We start from the raw sequence: 21,532 nt of genomic DNA on the forward strand, positions 1-21,532 counted from the left end.
TGAAAGTCAATAAGCAATATCAGAACAAATTCACTATTCTCAAAGTATTTCAGTGACTCCCCAACCTACTCTAAAATTCCTTCGAATGGCCAGTGTGGCCCTATGTTGTCTAGTCTAATGTGATCTTTCTGACTTCTCTTAATAGTCTTTTTCATAAACTTTTTTTATTGTAAAATATACATAATATAAAATTTGCCATTTTAGACACTTTTAAGTATACAGTTCAATGGCTTTAAGTGTGGTATTATTATTTTCACTTACAGATGAGGAAACTGTAACACAGAAGTTATGCAACTTCCCACTGCTAGTGCAGTGAGGCGCCGAGACTGGAGTCTCAGGCCGCATAGTCCACAAACCTTCCCCCGTCCTGCAATAAAAAACTTTGCCTGGGCTTCCCTGGTGGCGCAGTGGTTGAGAGTCCGCCTGCCGATGCAGGGGACGCAGGTTCGTGCCCTGGTCCGGGAAGATCCCACGTGCCGCGGAGCGGCTGGGCCCGTGAGCCATGGCCGCTGAGCCTGCGCGTTTGGAGCCTGTGCTCCGCAGCGGGGGAGGCCACAACAGTGAGAGGCCCGCGTACCTCAAAAAAACAAAACAAAACAAAAACGGAAACACTTAGCCTGACCAACAGCGCTGTATGTTTTTAGTTTACTCATTTTAGTTTGTTTTTAAAGCATTACTATAGTGTATTCGTTATACTAGCATTTGCCCAAAAGAAATCTGTAACACAGAAATAGCTCAAAAGAATGAAATAAGATGCAGCTAGAAATAATTTACAACCACTCAAAAACAGAGCCAAACATGCGGGTTTTCTTTGAACTATCTATTCATGTTTATTTTTAAAACTTGAATAGCTTTTAGTTATTAAGAAAACTGACTATCCGTGTATAATTAATGAAAAGAAAACACTTGTGCCAGGATTATAGGTATCTAAACATTTAGCTGTCTCACATTCTTTGGCAACAGCTTAGGGAAAGCAGCCATGTACTAGAATTTTTTTTTTAAGCTTTTTTTTTTGCACCCGAGCTCAGGGACTTAAGTGCTCCTAATGGTATGATTGGAGGTTTAAGAAACAAGGCAAAAAAAAAGAAAGCAACCCTATATATGTAAAATCTCAGGTTACTGCAGGCTCTTCAAAAGTAACATTTTTAATAGCTTCATGAGAGCAGGGTACTTTTGTGTTCACAGTTGCATCCCTAGCTCTTGGCAGAGAGGCTGGCTCACATTATCCTGAAATCCAGGAAAATAAACGACATATGTGAACTAAACTGACTCTGATAATGGGCTTGAAGGAATTAAATAGCAGAAGAATTACAGTGATGGCTGAAGGAGTTTCCATTGACTCATTCATTCATTCCACAAATATTTAACAAGGGCCCCCAGGTGGTATGTGCCATGTTAGTCTTGACTGATGGTGCAAGATGTAGTGAGTCAGGCTCAGATGAGGTCGTGCTCAGTGAAAGAGGTAACTAGTGTTGGGATTACAGGTAAGAGTGCCTGGTGCACCTTCGGTAAACTGATTAGTATGAAGGTGGCAGCACTTGGCAGTAGATTTAGAAATTTAGAGGAAAAGACATTTGAAAGTGAACCCTGGATTTCTATTTAATGTTACATGATATGTCAGTAGAGATGTTTTTCCTTTTAGTAAAAGCATCAGACTTGAGTAAAATGGCAACATTTATGTCATTTTATCATGAATTACTACCTGGAAGGAAATGGTAATACAATAAAGTGAAGGTAAAAGTTACTTCCAGAATAGATACTTCCTGATGTTATTTCCTTGGGTGTCTTTAAAATAATAACTTGTTAACTAAATTAGCATTGTACTATATTGATAATCAGGAAAAATGCTCATTGGAGAAAATTTGGAACGCACAGAGAAGTGGAAAATAGTCACAGTTCTAACCCCCTAGATAAACGTACATTTATATTTCTCTGTGTCAAAAATACATATCAAATTTTAAATCCAACATTTATACCAAATATGACACTCTAAGATATGATGAGCTTATGCAGAACAATAAGATAATTTCAAAATTTCTAACAGAGAAGTGAATAAGGATTAAGAAGAGAACCATTATAAGAGGAAATTCCAAATGCTAATGAACATGTCTAAAAAAGGTTAATTCCACGAATAATTAAAGAAATTCATAATAAAGCACTTTCCTTACCAAATAAGCAAAATGGGTTTTTTGGTTTTGTTTCTGTTCATTTGTTCTTTGTTTTACAAATGGTAATATTCAATAGTCTTGGATTTTTTAAAAGTTTTTTCTTTCTAAGTGTGAAGTCTTTTTTTGCAATCAATAGTCAGTCCATACTTGGGTATTAAATGATGCCCATCTTCTGAAGAACGTTTTATATTTTTTATGGGAAAAAAATAAGCACATCAATCAAGGGAAAAAGTACAAGTTCAATACTTTATGTAATGTTTCTATTGACTTCATTTTTTTTCTTTCATAAATGTATCTTTATTTTTGATCTCCAGTTGGCAGAGGTTCAAGTGATCTTAAGTCCCTCTTATACTGAAGATTTCCCTATCAATCCAACTGTAAACTAGCAGTTAAATATTAATTGTGGTATATTACAAATGAATGTATGAAACTGTATAGATAGAATGATGTGTACAGAAATAGCAGTGAGATGAACATCCATGTGCATTTCACCCAGGGAAAGAAATAGAACTTTACTCCACTCCAGAAGCCCCCTATGAGCCTGATCACATCTCCACCTTCATACTCTCCTGCCCTAATTGAGTACTATTCAAAATTTTGTATGAAACATATTATTTTGTTTTTCTTTGTAGTTTTTCGTCACTTATGAATATATCGATAAACAATACATGGTTTAGTTTTGTCTCTTTTTATATAGACTTTATATAAATGGAATCAGATGGACAGTTGGGTTGTTTGTATTTTGCTGCTGTGAATTATGCTGCTATAAACATTCCTTTGCATGTCCCTTGGTGCACATGAGCAAGAGTTTATTGTTTTGGTCCTAGACCTTAAGATACGTCTCCAGCAGAAGAATTGCTGGGTCATACAGGGGCAAATGCTCACCTTTACTAGGTAAACCAATCTGTGTGCCAAGGTCCCCAGCAGTATATGAGCATTCACCTAGCAACACATCCTTGTTAACGCTTGGTGTTTTCTGAGTTAAAATTTTGCCAGGCGGGTCGGTATAATTTTAATATGCATTTTCTTGATTACTTATAAAGCTAAATATCATTTCATTCTTAAAATTATTATGATTTTTGCCCCCTTTCCTATTGGGTTATTTCCTCTTTTTGAGAAATGATTTAGTTGTCATCACAAGAAAAACATTTTTTTGTAACTGTGTATGGTGACTGATGTTAAATAGACTTACTGTGGCAATCATTTCACAATATAAATATCAAATAATTATTTTGTACACCTGAAACTAATATAATGTTATATGTCAGTTATACCTCAGTTAAAAAAAGAAAATTGATTTGAAGGAGTTCCTTCTATATTCTAGATACTTACTAACCCTTTGTTGATCATGTGTTACAAATATCTTCTCCCAGTTTGTCCTGTATCGTTTCACTTTCCTCGTGGTATCTTTTCATGAACAGAAGTTTTTAGTTTAGTTTTGTTTTTTTAAATTTATTTATTTATTTGTGTCGTTATTTATTTATTTATTTTTGGCAGTGTTGGGTCTTCACTGCGGTGAGCGGGCTTTTCATTGCAGTGGCCTCTCTTTGTTGCGGAACACGGGCTCCAGGCACGCGGGCTTCAGCAGTCGTGGCTCGCGGGCTCTAGAGCGCAGGCTCAGTAGTTGTGGCGCACGGGCTCAGTTGCTCCGCGGCACGTGGGATCTTCCCGGACCAGGGCTCGAACCCGTGTCCCCTGCATTGGCAGGTGGATTCTCAACCACTGCGCCACCAGGGAAGTCCCCTAGAAGTTTTTAGTTTCTATACAGTCAGGTTTATCAATCTATTTTTCTTTACAGTGAATGCTTTTTTGTATCTTTTTAAAAAATCCTTTCCTACAAGGTCAGAAAAGCATTCTCCTATATTGTCTCCTGAGAATGTTATAGTCTTGCCCTTTCCATTTAGGTCCTTAATCTACCTGGAATTAGCTTGTGTATGTATTGTAAGAGATAGAGTTTTGATTTCATTTTTTTCAATAGATGTACAATTATCCCAGCAACTTTTATTTTATTTGAAGTTTTGAATTTTATTTTTTTTATACAGCAGGTTCTTATTAGTTATCCATTTTATATATATCAGTGTATATATGTCAATTCCAGTCTCCCAGTTCATCCCACCACCACCCCCACCCCCCACCGCTTCCAGCACCTTTTATTGAACAGCTTGTTTTTTCCCCATTGGCCTTTGATGATGATGGTGATGGTGGTGGTGGTGGTGATGTTGGTGATGATGATGCCAGTATTCACACTTACTGAGGGCTTACCGTGTACCAAGCAGTGTTCTAAGCATGAGATAACTTATTGAAACCTTACAGTAACCCTACAAATAGATCCTGCTATTATGCCCATTTTTTTAGACAAGAAGCAGAAACACAGAGAAGTTAAGTAACTTGCTCCGTGTGACACAGCTGGTATGTCAAAGAGCCAGAGTTCAAACCAATTCATTCTAGCTCCAGACCCCAGGTCCTGCCATCAGGTTCTCTGTCTTTTCTATACGGCTACCTGTTTTCTATACAAAGTCTTTTTTGGCATGGGTCTGTTCCTGGCCTTTCTGTTCTTTGCATTCACCTATTTTTCTGTCCCTGGCCAATACCACACAGCCTCTTAATTAACTTCATAATAAGTCAGTATCCGGTGTGGCTAGTACCCACCCCTGCCTTGTTCTTCAAGAGTGTTTTTGGCTATTGATTTAGCTTTTCAACTCCTTTTTTTAAAATTTATTTATTTTTTACCTTTGGCTGCATTGGGTCTTCGTTGCTGCACGTGGGCTTTCTCTAGTTGCGGGCAAGCGGGGTCTACTCTTTGTTGCGGTGCGCGGACTTCTCACTGCAGTAGCTTCTCTTTGTTGTGGAACACAGGCTCTAGGCGTGCAGGCTTCAGTAGTTGTGGCACTTGGGCTCCGTAGTTGTGGCTTGTGGGCTCTAGAGCGCAGGCTCAGTAGTTGTGGCACAGGGGCTTAGTAGCTCCGTGGCATGTGGGATCTTCCCGGACCAGGGCTCGAACGCATGTCCCCTGCATTGGCAGGAGGATTCTTAACCACTGCGCCCCCAGGGAAGTCCCTCAACTCCTTTTAATCTTTGAATTATATTCTCCAAAAACTTGTTGAGATCTTAATTGAACCTGCATTGGATCTATAGATAATTTGGGGGAGATTTGATACATTTACAGTATAGAACCTTCCAATCCATGAACATGGCTTGTATCCCTCCACTTATTCTGGTTTTCTTTAATGTCTCTTAAGAAAGTTTTATCATTTTCTCCATGACGGTCTCACACATTTTCTGTTAAGTTCATTTCTATCTACTTGCAACTTTTCATGCTATTGTAAATGAAATTGTTTCTAAAATTTCATGTTCTGTTTGTTGCTGGTTTATAGAAAAGCAATTGTGTCCTGTATGTTGATTTTATATCCAGCAATCATGTTAAACTCTTAATTCTAAAAAATTATCACTGGATTCTTTTGTCTATGCTACATAGTTAATCATATAATCCGTGAATGACGTATTTCTTCCTTTCCAATCCTTGTACCTTTTATTTTTCCTATCTTGTCTTATTGAGCAACTTATTTCCCCAAATTACGTTCAACATCTATTGATATTATCCAAAACCTTTGGAGCCAGATGTGTTTGGAATTTCAGCTTTTTTAGAATTTAGAAAGGGGACTTCCTGTAACTAGGAGGAGGAAGCATCACTGATGTGCTGGGAATGGCAGAAACAAGAGATGAAAAACATCTGGCTCTTTAATGAAATTACTGACCATCAACACCAATCCTGGAACATCCCTGCCTCTGGACTCTTTGTAATGTGAGATAGTATGTGTCCTTATCATCTAAGCCTCTTTGCTTTGTGTCTTTTGTTACTTTCAATCTAACCCACACCCCTTGTTTCTTTTCCAAAATTGCAAACATTCAACCATTTCTTACTGAGCGCTGACCATAGGCACTGGAATTATAGTGGAAACACTAGAGTTGTAGTGGGGGTTAAAATAAAAAGGCAGTGGGAGCCTGGAAGTATGGGACTCAATCTAGATGTGGGATTAGAGAAAGCCTTTCAGAGGAAGTGATGTTTAAACTGAAACAAGAAGGATCAGTAAAAGGCAGCTGGGCAAATCGGGGAGAGAGGGTGCAGTCCCAAGCACGACAGGTAGCTATGACCAAGTCAAGTTAAGAAGGGGAGGAGTTTAATAGGGAGGATAGTCTTTCTCAGAAGCCACCTGTAGATATCCCATACACCTCACTAGCCAGGGTGATGTCACATGTTCACGTCCTAGCTGCAAGGGAGATGGGAAAAGTGATCTTGTATCAGGAGAGCTGCTCGACCCACAGAACGGGGAGCAGGCAACTGCTTCGTTGCCAGCCAAGAGGGTCTGTTCCAAGGGATATCTTACAGAACCAGGGGCTGGAAGAACAGGCCAGTCTCCCAAAGGACTTGAGTCAGCCAGTGGAAAGCTCGCCATACACCCATTTTGAATGCCCAGAGTAATGTTGTCTGGCATCTCTGCTTTATTCTCTGTCTCTGCAGACTCACGTTTTTTTCTCTAACTTCTCACAGGAACAATTTTCACCTCTTACCTCCAGCACCTATTTCCAGAGACTTTCTGATGGGTCCAAGCTAGCCTGTCATGTGGGTACTTTGGGTCAGATGCTGGGTTGTGGCAGCGGGATTGAGACTTCGTATCCCCTGTCTTGGAAAGGGACAGCCTGTATTTGCTTAACCTTCTTTACTTAAAATTGGAAGTGAGTAAATTGCTAAGTGTTTAGATAATCTTTTTCATCGACGTTAACTAAGTTTCAGGTGCCAGGGCTTAAAAAAATGTTTCCCTGTGATATTTCTATAATATTTTGCCCAACGCCCCACACACACCTGGAAATATTTTTATAGAGTTTAGAAATAAGTCAGACTTCTAAAATCTGGCTTTTCCTTTTCATTAAAAATTTACTTGCTCTTCATTAATTAATTTGCTCTTCATTAGTCTTTGGACTGCCTTCAAAGTTCTTCCTGGTATTTAGAGTGTGGTTTCCTCCTCTTCCTCTCCTTCTTTTCTTCTGCCCTTGGGTTGGTCTTGAACATGCTTCCTGGAGGAGAGAATCACCCATGGAGGCCAGTGTGGGCTGTTTGAGAGGTACAGTGAGTTCTCCAGGGCTCAGAGGAATGCTGGACAGCTGGAGGAGGGGAAGGGAACTGAACTCTTGCACCTGCTGATGGAGCAGGCTCGGGAAAGGAACCAGTTCATATGTAGACAACCTTCAGTGTTCCAAGCTGATGCACAGAAACCAGGAAATGAATGAGGAGATTCCGTGCCAGGTTGAAGCCAGACAGTAACGATTCTGGGTGTTCGTGTTACAGATGTTCATGTTACAGTCGTGAGTTGACTAAGCAAAGCCCCTCTTGTGTGCCGTCACAATGAGACAGAGCGTTTTTTCTTATAAAGAGCAAGATCTTGTTCTCTGACTAGTTTCTATCTTCAATTAGCATTGATTCAGCCCACTACTTACAAGCTAGACCCAGCTTTCTGAAACTAGTTTTTATAGCTTCATCATCCTTTTTTCTTTCTTTCTTCCTTCCTTCCTTTCTTTCTTTCTTTGAAGTATAGTTGATTTACAATGTTGTGTTTCAGGTGTACAGCAAAGTGAATCAGTTGTACAGCAAAGTGAATCAGTTGTACATGTACATATATCCACTCTTTTTTAGATTCTTTTCCCATATACATCATTGTGGAGTACTGAGTAGAGTTCCCTGTGCTATACAGTAGGTCCTTGTTGTTTATCTACTTTATATACAGTAGTGTGTTTCTGTTAATCCAAAACTCCCTAATTTATCCCTCCCCCCTGACCCCATCATCCTTAATTCTTCGCCTCCTCTGCTTAAGGTATTTGATAATGCCTATCTGGAAAAATACTGTTAAAAGTATCATTTACAAAGTTAGTGGATTTGTTTGTTTGTTTTAATGAAAGAAAGTAAGCGCTCTTTGAAATATTTTTTCTTGAAAATCTTATCCTTTGCAGTCTCTTTCACTCAGTCTGTTTGGGGCAGTTACAGATGTTTGTTTGTTGCTTTTACTGTATCCAAAGGAGCAGAGATGGGGGTGGAAAGTGACTAAGGTGTTCTAAGAACATTGAAATAGACCAGAAACTCATTGTGGCTTCTTTTTTTTTTTTTTTTTAATTTTACTTTATCGATCTTTGGCTGCGTTGGGTCTTCGTTGCTGTGCGCAGGCTTTCTCTAGTTGCAGCAAGCGGGGGCTACTCTTTGTTGCAGTGTGTGGGCTTCTCATCGCGGTGGCTTCTCTTGTTGTGGAGCACGGGCTCTAGGCACGTGGGCTTCAGTAGTTGTGGCACTCGGGCTCCGTAGTTGTGGCTCACGGACTCTAGAGCACAGGCTCAGTAGTTGTGACACACGGGCTTAGTTGCTCCGCAGCATGTGGGATCTTCCTGGACCAGGGCTCAAACCCGTGTCCCCTGTATTGACAGGCAGATTCTTAACCACTGCGCCACCAGGGAAGTCCCCATTGTGGCTTCTTAAAGGAATACGTTCCATAGCAATTTCCCCTCCAAATCTCATCTGCTTGGACTCTGGGAGAGTCAAAATTCTGGTGCTTTTTCTCCATGTTATGGTTGTTACCTTCTCTTTTCATTTCAGGATGCAATGTAAAATCACATCACGTTTGGCTGAGGGCACCCCACATTCATTAGCCCCAAGTCTTCTGCTTTCTGGGGCCTCTCATTTGTTGTACATCCCACATTAGCCTCTTTATTGTCCTTTTTACACAATACAATTATCGTTAGAAAAATTCCAAAATGCAGCTTTTCATGTTCTGTGCGCCTTTCCACATTCTTCATGTCGCTAACTTCATCCATATGCTGTTGCCTCAGACTTCAGCGAAAGTTTTTTTTTTTTTTTGACTCATACATATATTTTCATCTTGTGTTTGTATATGTCCTTACCTCTCATGTTTCCAATGCAATGGCTGGAAAGAACCATGAACATGGACTAATTCTTTAATATTTTCATTTTCACAACAGAAAGAGTGTTCGATGGTGACTCGTTACAGCAAATATACCTGAATTTGTATACCCATTTTTATGACATGTTGTAGACTTGCTTTTTAAAGAGATTCTGAGTTCAGGAAAACCTTTCATTTTGCGTGCATTCCCTTCCTAATTAAAATCCATTGTACTAACTTGACTGTCCAGCCATGACCCTATGATATCAGAGCCCCTATTTTGTCAATTATGTCACAGGCTCTTGCTTGAGTAGGCATTTTCAACCCAAGGCGCACACCACACTAATTCACAGGACCCGTTTCAGAATCAGTAGATGTATTGTGTATATGGTTTGACAGAATCTGCCTCTACTTGTATTGCCAAAACACAAGGATTTCTGGCTGCTTGAAAGAAACACTCTAATGCTGCCTTTCACATTTTATCTACTTTGGTCAAACATTGAAGTCACTTTGGGTAATGGTTTTTCGTCACTTTTAAGGTTTGACAACTTTTATGTTGAACCTATATTTGGGGGTATTTCTGCTTTTAATGTAATGTATGAGGACAAGTCTTCTTTTGTCCATGAAAATGAATTGAAGTCTTTGTTAAACATTCAAGAAATAGAATTGCAGGTGCTATTTGGGATGACACATTTTTGTTTATTAAGTTTTTAAAAATTAATTAATTTGGCTGCGTCGGGTCTTAGTTGCAGCACATGGGATCTTCACTGCGGCGCACGGGCGTCTTGCTAGTTGTGGTGCGCGGGCTCAGTAGTTGCGGTGCGAGGGCTTAGTTGCCCTGCGGCATGTGGGATCTTCATTCCCTGACCAGGGATGGGACCGTGTCCCCTTCATCGGAAGGTGGATTCTTAACCGCTGGACCACCAGGGAGGTCCCTTGTTTATAAAGTTTTATAAAACTTTTTTTGTTCCTGTAGATGCAGCCACTTGACTCTTCAGACTCAAATGGATTTTTTAAAACTTTTTTTTTTTTTTTTTTTTTTTTTGCGGTACGCGGGCCTCTCACTGTTGTGGCCTCTCCCGTTGCGGAGCACAGGCTCCGGACGCGCAGGCTCAGCGGCCATGGCTCACGGGCCCAGCCACTTCACGGCATGTGGGATCCTCCCGGCCTGGGGCACAAACCCATGTCCCCTGCATCGGCAGGCGGACCCTCAAACACTGCGCCACGAGGGAAGCCCTTAAAACATTTTTTTTAAAATTTATTTGGTTGCACCAGGTCTTAGTTGCAGCACGTGGGCTCCTTAGTTGTGGCATGCAAACTCTTAGTTGCGGCATGCGTATGGGATCTCATTCCCTGACCAGGGATTGAACCTGAGGCCCCTGCATTGGGAGTGTGGAGTCTTACCCACTGACTGCACCACCAGGGACGTCCCTAAAAACACTTTAAATGGAGGTTTTGTTACATTTACTGAGGATAAATCTATGCCTTCTGACACTCTTATTTTTTAATTTTTATTTTATATTGAAGTATAGTTGATTAACAATGTTGTGTTAGTTTCAGGTGTACAGCAAAGTGATTCAGTTATACATATACCTGTATCTATTCTTTTTCAAATTCCTTCTGACACTCTTCCCTCAAAGAGAAGAGGAAGCCAACACCAGTAATTACATTCCAAGCGATTCTGTTGAAATGGAGCCATTTAAGGTCTGCCACTTTATAAAGTGCCCAAGTCCTTAGGAAAGTGGATTTTTACAGAATTAGAGTATCCTAACATGGTGGTTTGATAGCACAGATGGAAGTGCCCCAGTGATATGGTGGGGATAATTCCCTTCCCCGAGTAACTTGCTGCAGAGGGACGGATTTAAGTGGAGGAGAGCTACCCTCAGTATACCCTTCCTCTGAGTCTGAGCCATTTACACAGAGGTAACTTTAGCAACTTAGTTTCTTACTAGATTGGCTTTTGCCAGGGATTTTGAATGTATCTGTTTAGCATACTTTATTTATTTGGTTGTGCTGGGTCTTAGTTGCAGCAGGCGGGCTCCTTAGTTGTGGCAGGCGGGCTCCTCAGTTGTGGCATGCATGTGGGATCTAGTTCCCTGACCAGGGATCGAACCCAGGCCCCCTGCATTGGGAGCACAGAGTATTAACCACTGCGCCACCAGGGAAGTCCCTAGAATACTTTTTAATTACAGGAAGTATTGTGTTAAAAATTGACCTACACTTTGGAGAAAACTTCCTTGTGGCTGATTTGGTCTCCTCATCTTAAAGTAAATAGCTTTTGTGCATGTAGTTCCTGTGTTAGTTCTTTTGCATCATTTGAAAAAAAAAATCAGATTTCAGAAGTCTTCCTAAATAACCAAGAATAATCATTGTATGCTGACCTACAGAGACCAGTCTCAACCCTGACTGATGGGTTTATATTGTAGATATATAGGAATGCAAAATTTGTTTGTATTCAGCTTCATGATTTTTTAAAAAATAAATTTATTTATTATTTTATTTTGGCTTCATTGGGTCTTCGTTGCTGCGCGTGGGCTTTCTCTAGTTGCAGTGAGCAGGGGCTACTCTTCATTGCAGTGCAAGGGCTTCTCTTTGTGGTGGCTTCTCTTGTTGCTGAGCACGGGCTCTAGGCGCATGGGCTTCAGTAGTTGTGGCACGCGGGCTCAGTAGTTGTGGTGCACGGGCTTAGTTGCTCCGTGGCATGTGGGATCTTCCTGGACCAGGGATCTAACCAGCGTCCCCTGCACTGGCAGGCGGATTCTTTTTTTTTTAATTTTTTTTTTTTTTTTGGCAGGCGGATTCTTAACCACTGTGCGACCAGGGAAGTCCCAGCTTCATGATTTTTTAGAAACTGATGAAGATATAATGAGCCAAACAAATGCCAGAGTTCATGCTTATTTCGGTTCAATCTTCAGTGTATAAAGGAGCTTAGTCACAGTCTAGGACAGAAAACCACACCTGAAAAATAATACAGCAATTGTATGCTGATTAATACAATCGCAACTCATTTGTCTCTCCAGCTTACTCAGCCCCTTACAGCTGAAAGCTCCTGGCAGGAGCCTTTGGTTGGTTGGAATTCAGGGAGCAATGAGAATTTAAGAGGAGACTGTGGGGGAGGGGGAGATTCTGGAAAGGTACCTGTCAGGTTGTAACCAGCTACTTGGACACATCCATTTGCAGTCCTTTTGGCAATTTTGGAGTTACTTGTTGAGTGTATATATAGTGTGCTCTTGTAAATTAACCATTTTCCATTAGCTCACACATGATCTGACTTTCTTCATCTTTGGCAGTAGGAAGCTTTCAAGTAGAAGTTTTAGAGTATGTGTCATGTGACAGTGGTTCCTAAAGTGTGGTCCCTGGACCTCTGGAGGTTCCAGAGACCCTCTCATGGAGTCCATGAGGTCAAACCTATTTTCATAATGATAGTTAAGACATTGTCTTTTTCACTGTGTTGGCATTTTTACTGATGGTACAAAAGCAGTGGTGGGTAAGATGGCTGGTGCCTTAGCAGGAATCAGGGTGGTGGCTCCAAACTGCAGCAGAAGTTACTGAATTCTTCACCATTAGTTGTTAAAAAAAATAATCAGTTTTATTTTTAAATGTCCTTGATGAAACAGTAAAGATTATTAATTTTATTAAATCTCAACCTTTGAATATACATCATACATCTTTTTAATAGTGTGTGTGACAAGACAGACAGGAAGTATGCTTAAACCAAAATACTTAAGTGATTGTTTTGAGCTGGTCTAGCTGCTTTTATCATAGGACACCGTTTTTACTTCAAAGAACGATTGACAGACAAACACTTGAGCATTTGTCAAACATTTTCTCAAAAATGAATGAAGTGAGCCTGTCACCTCAAGGAAACAACTGACAACATTTGTTGCCAATGATAAAATTCCAGCTTTTAAAATTAGAATTTTGGAAATTGTATACATGGCACTGTGAGCTTGACAGTTTCCAAATATTTAAAGACTCATCAGATAAGATAGGTAGTGAAATAAACATGGAATTTTAAAATATTTTATACGGAAATGTGTCAACACTTGGAAGATCTGCATATATCAGCGTAATAATATTTTCCAAATGACCAATGCATAATGCATTCACGCATAGGTGAAAGCTCCATTCAAAGTGCAAGACAGACTAGTGCATTTTATTGTAACCAGTATGAAAGGTTCATTGCCATGGTTTCAGATTTCACGTTGCAGCTAGCCTTTAAGAAACTACTATTTGTTAAGTTTGGGTGTGGTGTCAAATAAGAACATCTGCAATTACCTAGAAAAGGCGTTGAAATACTCCTCCGTTTTCTAACTACATATCTGTGTGAAGTTGTATTTTTTTGATATACTTCCACCAAAGTAAAGACTCATAACAGACTAAATGTAAAAGAATATGAGAATCCAGCTGTCTTCTATTAAACCAGACATTAAAGAGATTTACAGAAATGTAAAACAGTGCCATTCTTCTCATTTTCTTTTTGTTTTGTTTTGGAAAGTAAAGTTCCTAAAAATAAACAAAAAATTAAAAATATATATATATGCTAGTTACATTAATATATAATGGATTTATTATTGTCTTTTTAAATGAATTGATAGGTATTTAAAAAATCTTTTAGTTTTTAATTTCTGATAGAGTAAATATTGATAGCTATAAACCATGTAAACAAAAGCTCTTTGGGGTCCTCAACGATTTTTTTAAAAATTTATTTATTTATTTATTTATTTATTTATTTATGGCTGCGTTGAGTCTTCGTTGCTGTGCGCGGTCTCCAGTTGCGGCGAGTGAGGTCTACTCTTTGTTGTGTTGCGCGGGCTTCTCATTGTGGTGGCTTTTCTTGTTGCGGAGCACGGGCTCTAGGCACGCGGGCTTCAGTAGTTGTGGCTTGTGGGCTCAGGAGTTGTAGCGCGTGGGCTCTAGAGCACAGGCTCAGTAGTTGTGGCACACGGGCTTAGTTGCTCCGCGGCATGTGGGATCTTCCCGGACCAGGGCTCGAACCCGTGTCCCCTGCATTGGCAGGTGAATTCTTAACCACTGCGCCACCAGGGAAGCCCTCCTCAACGATTTTTAAGAGGACAAAGGAGTCTTCAAAAGTGTCATCATGTGACATTAAACAGGAAGGGATGCATTTCTCTCTCTCTTTCTCTCCCTCTCCATTCCTCCCTCCCTCCCTGTCTTTAATTGAGGTATAATTCACAGATAATGGATAGGACTCATTTTTGATAATGGTACCATCCCCAAAGTAGCAAAGGCTATTTTTAAAAACACCACTTAAAATATTTGCTTACAAAAGAGTCTTTTTAAGATTTGGAGGTTTTTTTCCATTAAGTTTTCCACATTTTAGTCAAGAATGTAAGTGGGTTGATGATTAGTTTTTCATCTGTTTTGAATTTTCTCGTAGCTGCTGTCAAGATAGTCCATGTTGTGGCCATCCATGTGACAGCAGCAGTAGAGTCTGGCGTCATTGGAGATGTTTTAATGTAGCATAAAAAAGAACTATGCTGTATTCACAAGCAAGTACTAGTTTATGTGTTACTGAGTCAGGTTTTTTATTATTAATATCTTCTATCTCACTTGGACCCTGTTATTTTAGTAAGTGCTTTATTATAGCTTCCAGAATGTTCTTGAATACAGATAACTTTATTGGAAACATATTGTTGGTTTGAGGCCTGTAATTTTTAAGGTGGACTCAATTCAAATGTAGATTTTTTTAAAAAAGTGTTTTGATCTCAAAAGCTGTTGCTTTATATTATACATATTAGGGCTAAAAAGAATTGCAAAGTAATATAATAAGGAAAAATACGAACTTAGGTTGTTAGCAGGACAAGGGTGAAATCTAAGAGCAGACTATCTTAGTAAGCCTTCAAGGAAACACCTATAAACATCTATAGATGTTTATAACATCTATAAACATCTGTAACTGCTAAACATAGTAAGGCTCTGGAGATAGGAAATTATACAGAGAGAGGGCTCTCAAATGGAGGGAAGTGTGTGAAAAGGAATTTTCAATAAATAAGGTCAATATGAAACTATATTAACAAAGGGTTACTGATTAGCAGAGAGCTTTAAAGAAGACTTGCTCTAATTAACTAGGAATGATTGTAATCATACTTGAACTGTTTGTATATTTGCTCTCTCAAGTAGTTTAAAGAGATCTAGTCTTGTTTACACTATAAATTTGCCTGACAACCCTTGACCTTATAGGTAACATAAATAAATAACATGCTTGAGCAGTGTTTCTTTTTTTTTTTTTTTTTTTTTGAGCAGTGTTTCTTGAAATGAAATCTCAGAGTTTGTGGAATATGTTATTGAGGACCAAGAATCAATGAAAATCTTAAATGGTCTCTGATTTTTTATGATAATATTAGAAATTATTAGGTATAAAGGTAAACATTGTACAGTGATTACTTTCAATTAGAAAATATTCTTGTAAAAGAAAGCCTGAATTTCTTTTCTTTTTCTTTTTCTTTTTTTTTTTTTTTTTGCGGTTCGCGGGCCTCTCACTGCTGTGGCCTCTCCCGTTGCGGAGCAACAGGCTCCGGACGCGCAGGCTCAGCGGCCATGGCTCAGGGGCCCAGCCGCTCCGCGGTATGTGGGATCTTCCCGGACCGGGGCACGAACCCGTGTCGCCTGCATCGGCAGGCAGACTCTCAACCACTGCGCCACCGGGGAAGCCCCTGAATTTCTTAAGTTGAGGTTTCTCAAACTGTTCTGTGGGCCTGGGCGGGAGTAAGGTTGAGGAAATTATTTTTCTTCAGAAGAGGGTTTCTCTTGTGTAGCTTGCAGGATCTTAGTTCCCCGGCCAGGGATGGAACCCATGCCCCCTGCAGTGGAAGCGCAGAATCCTAAGCAGTGGACCGCCAGGGAATTCCCAGGGTTTCTGAAGTTTGAGAAAAAAAGTGTCTTGACTCTGCTACCCTCCTGCTCTAAGTCAAGTATATGGAACATTTTCTCATGTTACAGTTTGCACTGCTTTGAATGGAAAATAGAATCAAAGCACAATGATAGATTTAAAATTGAAGATGCTGGATCTAAAAAATAAGCTGAAGGACGATGCAAAATGTATATTGTAAGATTGCACACGCCTGAGATAGGGTTACATGGTGGCTTTGTGTTTTTGTACTTGGCTTGGCATTTTTCCGTCTTACATGATCCTCACGACCGATTTCTCAAATTAGGCAGGGATTCTATCTTCATCTTGTAGGTGGATGACTAAAACCTTGAGATGTTCCATGGCCTTTCTCTGCGAAGTCCCAGAGCTGGGGCTAGAACCTCATCCTCTGTTACTGTTACCTCTCATGAGCAGACTTTCACCTTTGCAACTTCTCTCTTCCCCAATGTTGTGCTAACACCCCACCTTCGTAGGTCTTTCTGGGCTCTCCTCCCTGGGTTTGGCCCTCTTTATGAATTCAGTGCAGAGCTGCAGCCGACTCTGGGGTTCTGATCCTTGGCTATTGTTTCAGATCTACCAGCTCCCTGGCCTCCGTCCTTGAGCCCTGAATACATCTGTGTTTCCAACTCTCTTCTGGACATGTCAGTCCCTGACTCCACATGTCACTTCACCCCAAACTGCTGCCCCTCCGCCTGTGTACTCACAGGAAACAGAACCAAGGAGTCGCCTTAGAATCCTCCCCTATCCTGCATATCCCTTCCAGCCTCCCCATCCAGTCACTAAGACTGCTGATTCTTTGTTCATGGTCTATAAAATCCTCCCCTCTGCTCCCAGTTTCTCTGCTTAAGATATTGAACAGTCCCCTGACATCCAGCTCCTGGTGATGCTAAACATGTCTTAGGTGTGCCACTCCCTTTGCGAACCCTTCAGTGGCTCACTTGTGCCCACCAGAGAGTCTAGACACCTTAACTCGGCATTCAAGGCCCTGGGTGATCAGGCCCGGACCCTCTAGTCCCGTCACCCACCACCACTCATTCCCTTGTGCCCTACCCCCACCTTGAGCTCCAGCAGGACCGGTCCCCCTGATTCCTGGGCCTCTCCCTGCCTTTGCATTAGGGGTGGCTGGAATACCTACCCGCTCCCTTCCAGACTAGGAATCTTGAGGCAGCCTGTACATCGTGGCTATAATTCTCTTCTTTCTTGTTCCCCAGCCCCAATCACCATTCCTGGCAAATAGTGTAGGCTTGATGCATGGTTGAATGTTGGAATGAAGTCCGCATGAGTCATTTGTTTGAAGAAAGCAAGTATTTTGTAACTCTTCTCCCTGCCATTTCCTTGCCTCAAATTTCAGTGAGCTTATCCTGAATGCTAACTCAGAGATAACAGTTAAGGTGCTAATAGTGTGACTGAGTTGACACGGGAGTGTGTTTCATCTCTCAGTTTTTGGTATCTGCAGAAGACACTTTGCTTTGCACTAGGACATTAAATACATCCAAACACCATGTTTCTAACAGGAATAGGGGACGTGAACAGAGGGGTCAGAGTTCAATATCTCAGGCAGTTTTCAAACCAAATTTGGTAATGTTGATTTAAAATTTGCTCAGCGAAAAAGCACCCAAGTACAATCATGGAAAATGTTAGAACTGCTTTCTACGTACTGATTTATTGTTGAGAATTGTTCACTGAAGTTACGTTAATCACAGAGAAAGATTACAAGCTCTCCCTTTGTTTTTTATTAACAGGATCAATTTGACAACTTAGAAAAACACACACAGTGGGGAATTGATATTCTTGAGAAATACATCAAATTTGTAAAGGAAAGGACAGAGATTGAACTCAGCTATGCAAAGCAACTCAGGTAAGTTGATATTGAGAAAGGTTGTTTGTTAACTGCAGAATGGATGTAAAGATAATTTATATCCTCATTTTATACTATAAATGTATAATCCTTTAAATATTTATTTTCCCTTTTCATGTAAGCTTATATTTCAGTAGAAGCAGTTGTTTTTTTTAATATTGAAAATTATTTTTTAGAGGACAGTAAACATAAAAACCAAGTTATTGCTTTTAGGCTCTGTTTCTTTTTTTTTAATTTTTAAATTTAATTTTATTTATTTTTTTATACAGTAGGTTCTTATTGGTCATCAATTTTATACACATCAGTGTATACATGTCAATCCCAGTCGCCCAATTCAGCACACCACCATCCCCACGCCCCCGTGGCTTTCCCCCCTTGGTGTCCATACATTTGTTCTCTACATCTGTGTCTCAAATTCTACCCTGCAGACCGGTTCATCTGTACCACTTTTCTAGGTTCCACATACATGCGTTAATATACGATATTTGTTTTTCTCTTTCTGACTTACTTCACTCTGTATGACAGTCTCTAGATCCATCCACGTCTCAACAAATGACTCAATTTCATTCCTTTTTATGGCTGAGTAACAGTCCATTGTATATATGTACCACAACTTCTTTATCCATTCGTCTGTTGATGGGCATTTAGGTTGCTTCCATGACCTGGCTATTGTAAATAGTGCTGCAATGAACATTGGGGTGCATGTGTCTTTTTGAATTATGGTTTTCTCAGGGCATATGCCCAGTAGTGGGATTGCTGGATCATATGGTAATTCTATTTTTAGTTTTTTAAGGAACCTCCATACTATTCTCCATAGTGGCTGTATCAATTTACATTCCCACCAACAGTGCAAGAGGGTTCCCTTTTCTCCACACCCTCTCCAGCATTTGTTGTTTGTAGATTTTCTGATGATGCCCATTCTAACTGGTGTGAGGTGATACCTCATTGTAGTTTTGATTTGCATTTCTCTAGTAATTAGTGATGTTGAGCAGCTTTTCATGTGCTTCTTGGCCATCTCTATGTCTTCTTTGGAGAAATGTCTGTTTAAGTCTTCTGCCCATTTTTGGATTGGGTTGTTTGTTTCTTTAATATTGAGCTGCATGAGCTGTTTATATATTTTGGAGATTAATCCTTTGTCTGTTGATTCATTTGCAAATATTTTCTCCCATTCTGAGGGTTGCCTTTCCATCTTGTTTATGGTTTCCTTTGCTGTGCAAAAGCTTTTAAGTTTCATTAGGTCTCATTTGTTTATTTTTGTTTTTATTTCCATTATTCTAAGAGGTGGATCAAAAAAGATCTTGCCGTGATTTATGCCAAAGAATGTTCCTCCTGTGTTTTCCTGTAAGAGTTTTATAGTGTCTGGTCTTACATTTAGGTCTCAAATCCATTTTGAGTTTATCTTTGTGTATGGTGTTAGGGAGTGTTCTAATTTCATTCTTTTACATGTAGCTGTCCAGTTTTCCCAGCACCACTTATTGAAGAGACTGTCTTGTCTCCATTGTATATCCTTGCCTCCTTTGTCATAGATTAGTTGACCACAGGTGCGTGGGTTTATCTCTGGGCTTTCTATCTTGTTCCATTGATCTATGTTTCTGTTTTTGTGCCAGTACCATATTGTCTTGATTACTGTAGCTTTGTAGTATAGTCTGAAGTCAGGGAGTCTGATTCCTCCAGCTCTGTTTTTTTCCCTCAAGACTGCTTTGGCTATTCGGAATCTTTTGTGTCTCCATACAAATTTTAAGATTTTTTGTTCTAGTTCCATAAAAAATGCCATTGGTAATTTGATAGGGATTGAATTGAATCTGTAGATTGCTTTGGGTAGTATAGTCATTTTCACAATATTGATTCTTCCAAGCCAAGAACATGGTATATCTCTCCATCTGTTAATATCATCTTTAATTTCTTTCATCAGTGTCTTATAGTTTTCTGCATACAGGTCTTTTGTCTCCCTAGGTAGGTTTATTCCTAGGTATTTTATTCTTTTTGTTGCAGTGGTAAACGGGAGTGTTTCCTTAATTTCTCTTGCAGATTTTTCATCATTAGTGGATAGGAATGCAAGAGATTTCTGTGCATTAATTTTGTATCCTGCAACTTTACCAAATTCATTGATTAGCTCTAGTAGTTTTCTGGTGGCATCTTTAGGATTCTCTATGTATAGTATCATGTCATCTGCAAACAGTGACAGTTTTACTTCTTATTTTCCAATTTGTATTCCTTTTATTTCTTTTTCTTCTCTGATTGCCGTGGCTAGGACTTCCAAAGCTATGTTGAGTAAGAGTGGTAAGAGTGGACATCCTTGTCTCGTTCCTGATCTTAGAGGAAATGCTTTCAGTTTTTCACCATTGAGAATGATGTTTGCTGTGGGTTCGTCGTATATGACCTTTATTATGTTGAGGTAGGTTCCCTCTATGCCCACTTTCTTGAGAGTTTTTATCATAAATGGGTGTTGAATTTTGTCAGAAGCTTTTTCTTCATCTATTGAGATGATTATATGGTTTTTCTCCTTCAATTTGTTAATATGGTTTATCACATTGATTGATTTGCCTATATTGAAGAATCCTTGCATCCCTGGGATAAGTCCCACTTGATCATGGTGTATGATCCTTTTAATGTGTTGTTGGATTCTGTTTGCTAGTATTTTGTTGAGGATTTTTGCATCTATATTCATAAGTGATATTGGTCTGTAATTTTCTTGTTTTGTAGTATCTTTGTCTGGTTTTGGTATAAGGGTGATGGTGACCTCATAGAATGAGTTTGGGAGTGTTCTTCCTCTGCAATTTTTTGGAAGAGCTTGAGAAGGATAGGTGTTAGCTCTTCTCTAAATGTTTGATAGAATTCACTGTGAAGCCATCTGGTCCTGGACTTTTGTTTGTTGGAAGATTTTTAATGACAGTCTCAATTTCAGTGCTTGTGATTGGTCTGTTTATATTTTCTATTTCTTCCTGGTTCAGTCTCGGAAGGTTGTGCATTTCTAAGAATTTGTCCATTTCTTCCAGGTTGTCCGTTTTGTTGGCATAGAGTTGCTTGTAGTAGTCTCTTATAATCCTTTGTATTTCTGCGGTGTCTGTTGTAACTTCTCCTTTTTCATTTCTAGTTGTATTGATTTGAGTCCTCTCCCTCTTTTTCTTGATGAGTCTGGCTAATGGTTTATCAATTTTGTTTATCTTCTCAAAGAACCAGTTTTTAGTTTTATTGATCTTTGCTGTTGTTTTCTTTGTTTCTATTTCATTTATTTCTGCTCTGATCTTCATGATTTCTTTCCTTCTGCTAACTTTGGGTTTTGTTTGTTCTTTTTTCTCTAGTTCCTTTAGGTGTAAGGTTAGATTGTTTATTTGCGATTTTTCTTGTTTCTTGAGGTAGGCTTGTATAGCTATAAACTTCCCTCTTAGAACTGCTTTTGCTGCATCCCACAGGTTTTGGATCATCATGTTTTCATTGTCATTTGTCTCTAGGTATTTTTTGATATCCTCTTTGATTTCTTCAATGATCTCTTGGTTATTTAGTAATGTATTGTTTAGCCTCCATGTGTTTGTGTTTTTTATGGTTTTTTCCCTGCAATTCATTTCTAATCTCATAGCATTGTGGTCAGAAAAGATGCTTGATATGATTTCAGTTTTCTTAAATTTACCGAGGCTTGATTTGTGACCCAAGATGTCATCTATCCTGGAGAATG

The 21,532-nt window shown here is 39.6% G+C and overlaps 1 protein-coding gene across 10 annotated transcripts in view; it reads left to right on the plus strand.

The window, feature by feature from the left end:
* The window catches only part of FNBP1 (formin binding protein 1), a 139,974-nt gene that overhangs the window by 25,300 nt on the left and 93,142 nt on the right, over positions 1 to 21,532 (plus strand). For all 10 annotated transcript variants that reach the window (XM_082655766.1, XM_082655763.1, XM_082655765.1 and 7 more), the window contains exon 2: positions 17,744 to 17,859. In XM_082655766.1, coding sequence (XP_082511892.1) covers positions 17,744 to 17,859 — 116 coding nt within the window. The remainder of the gene's footprint in view (positions 1 to 17,743; positions 17,860 to 21,532) is intronic.

This window comes from Grampus griseus, assembly GCF_964374135.1.
Source record: "Grampus griseus genome assembly, chromosome: 6".
NCBI lineage: Eukaryota > Metazoa > Chordata > Mammalia > Artiodactyla > Delphinidae > Grampus > Grampus griseus.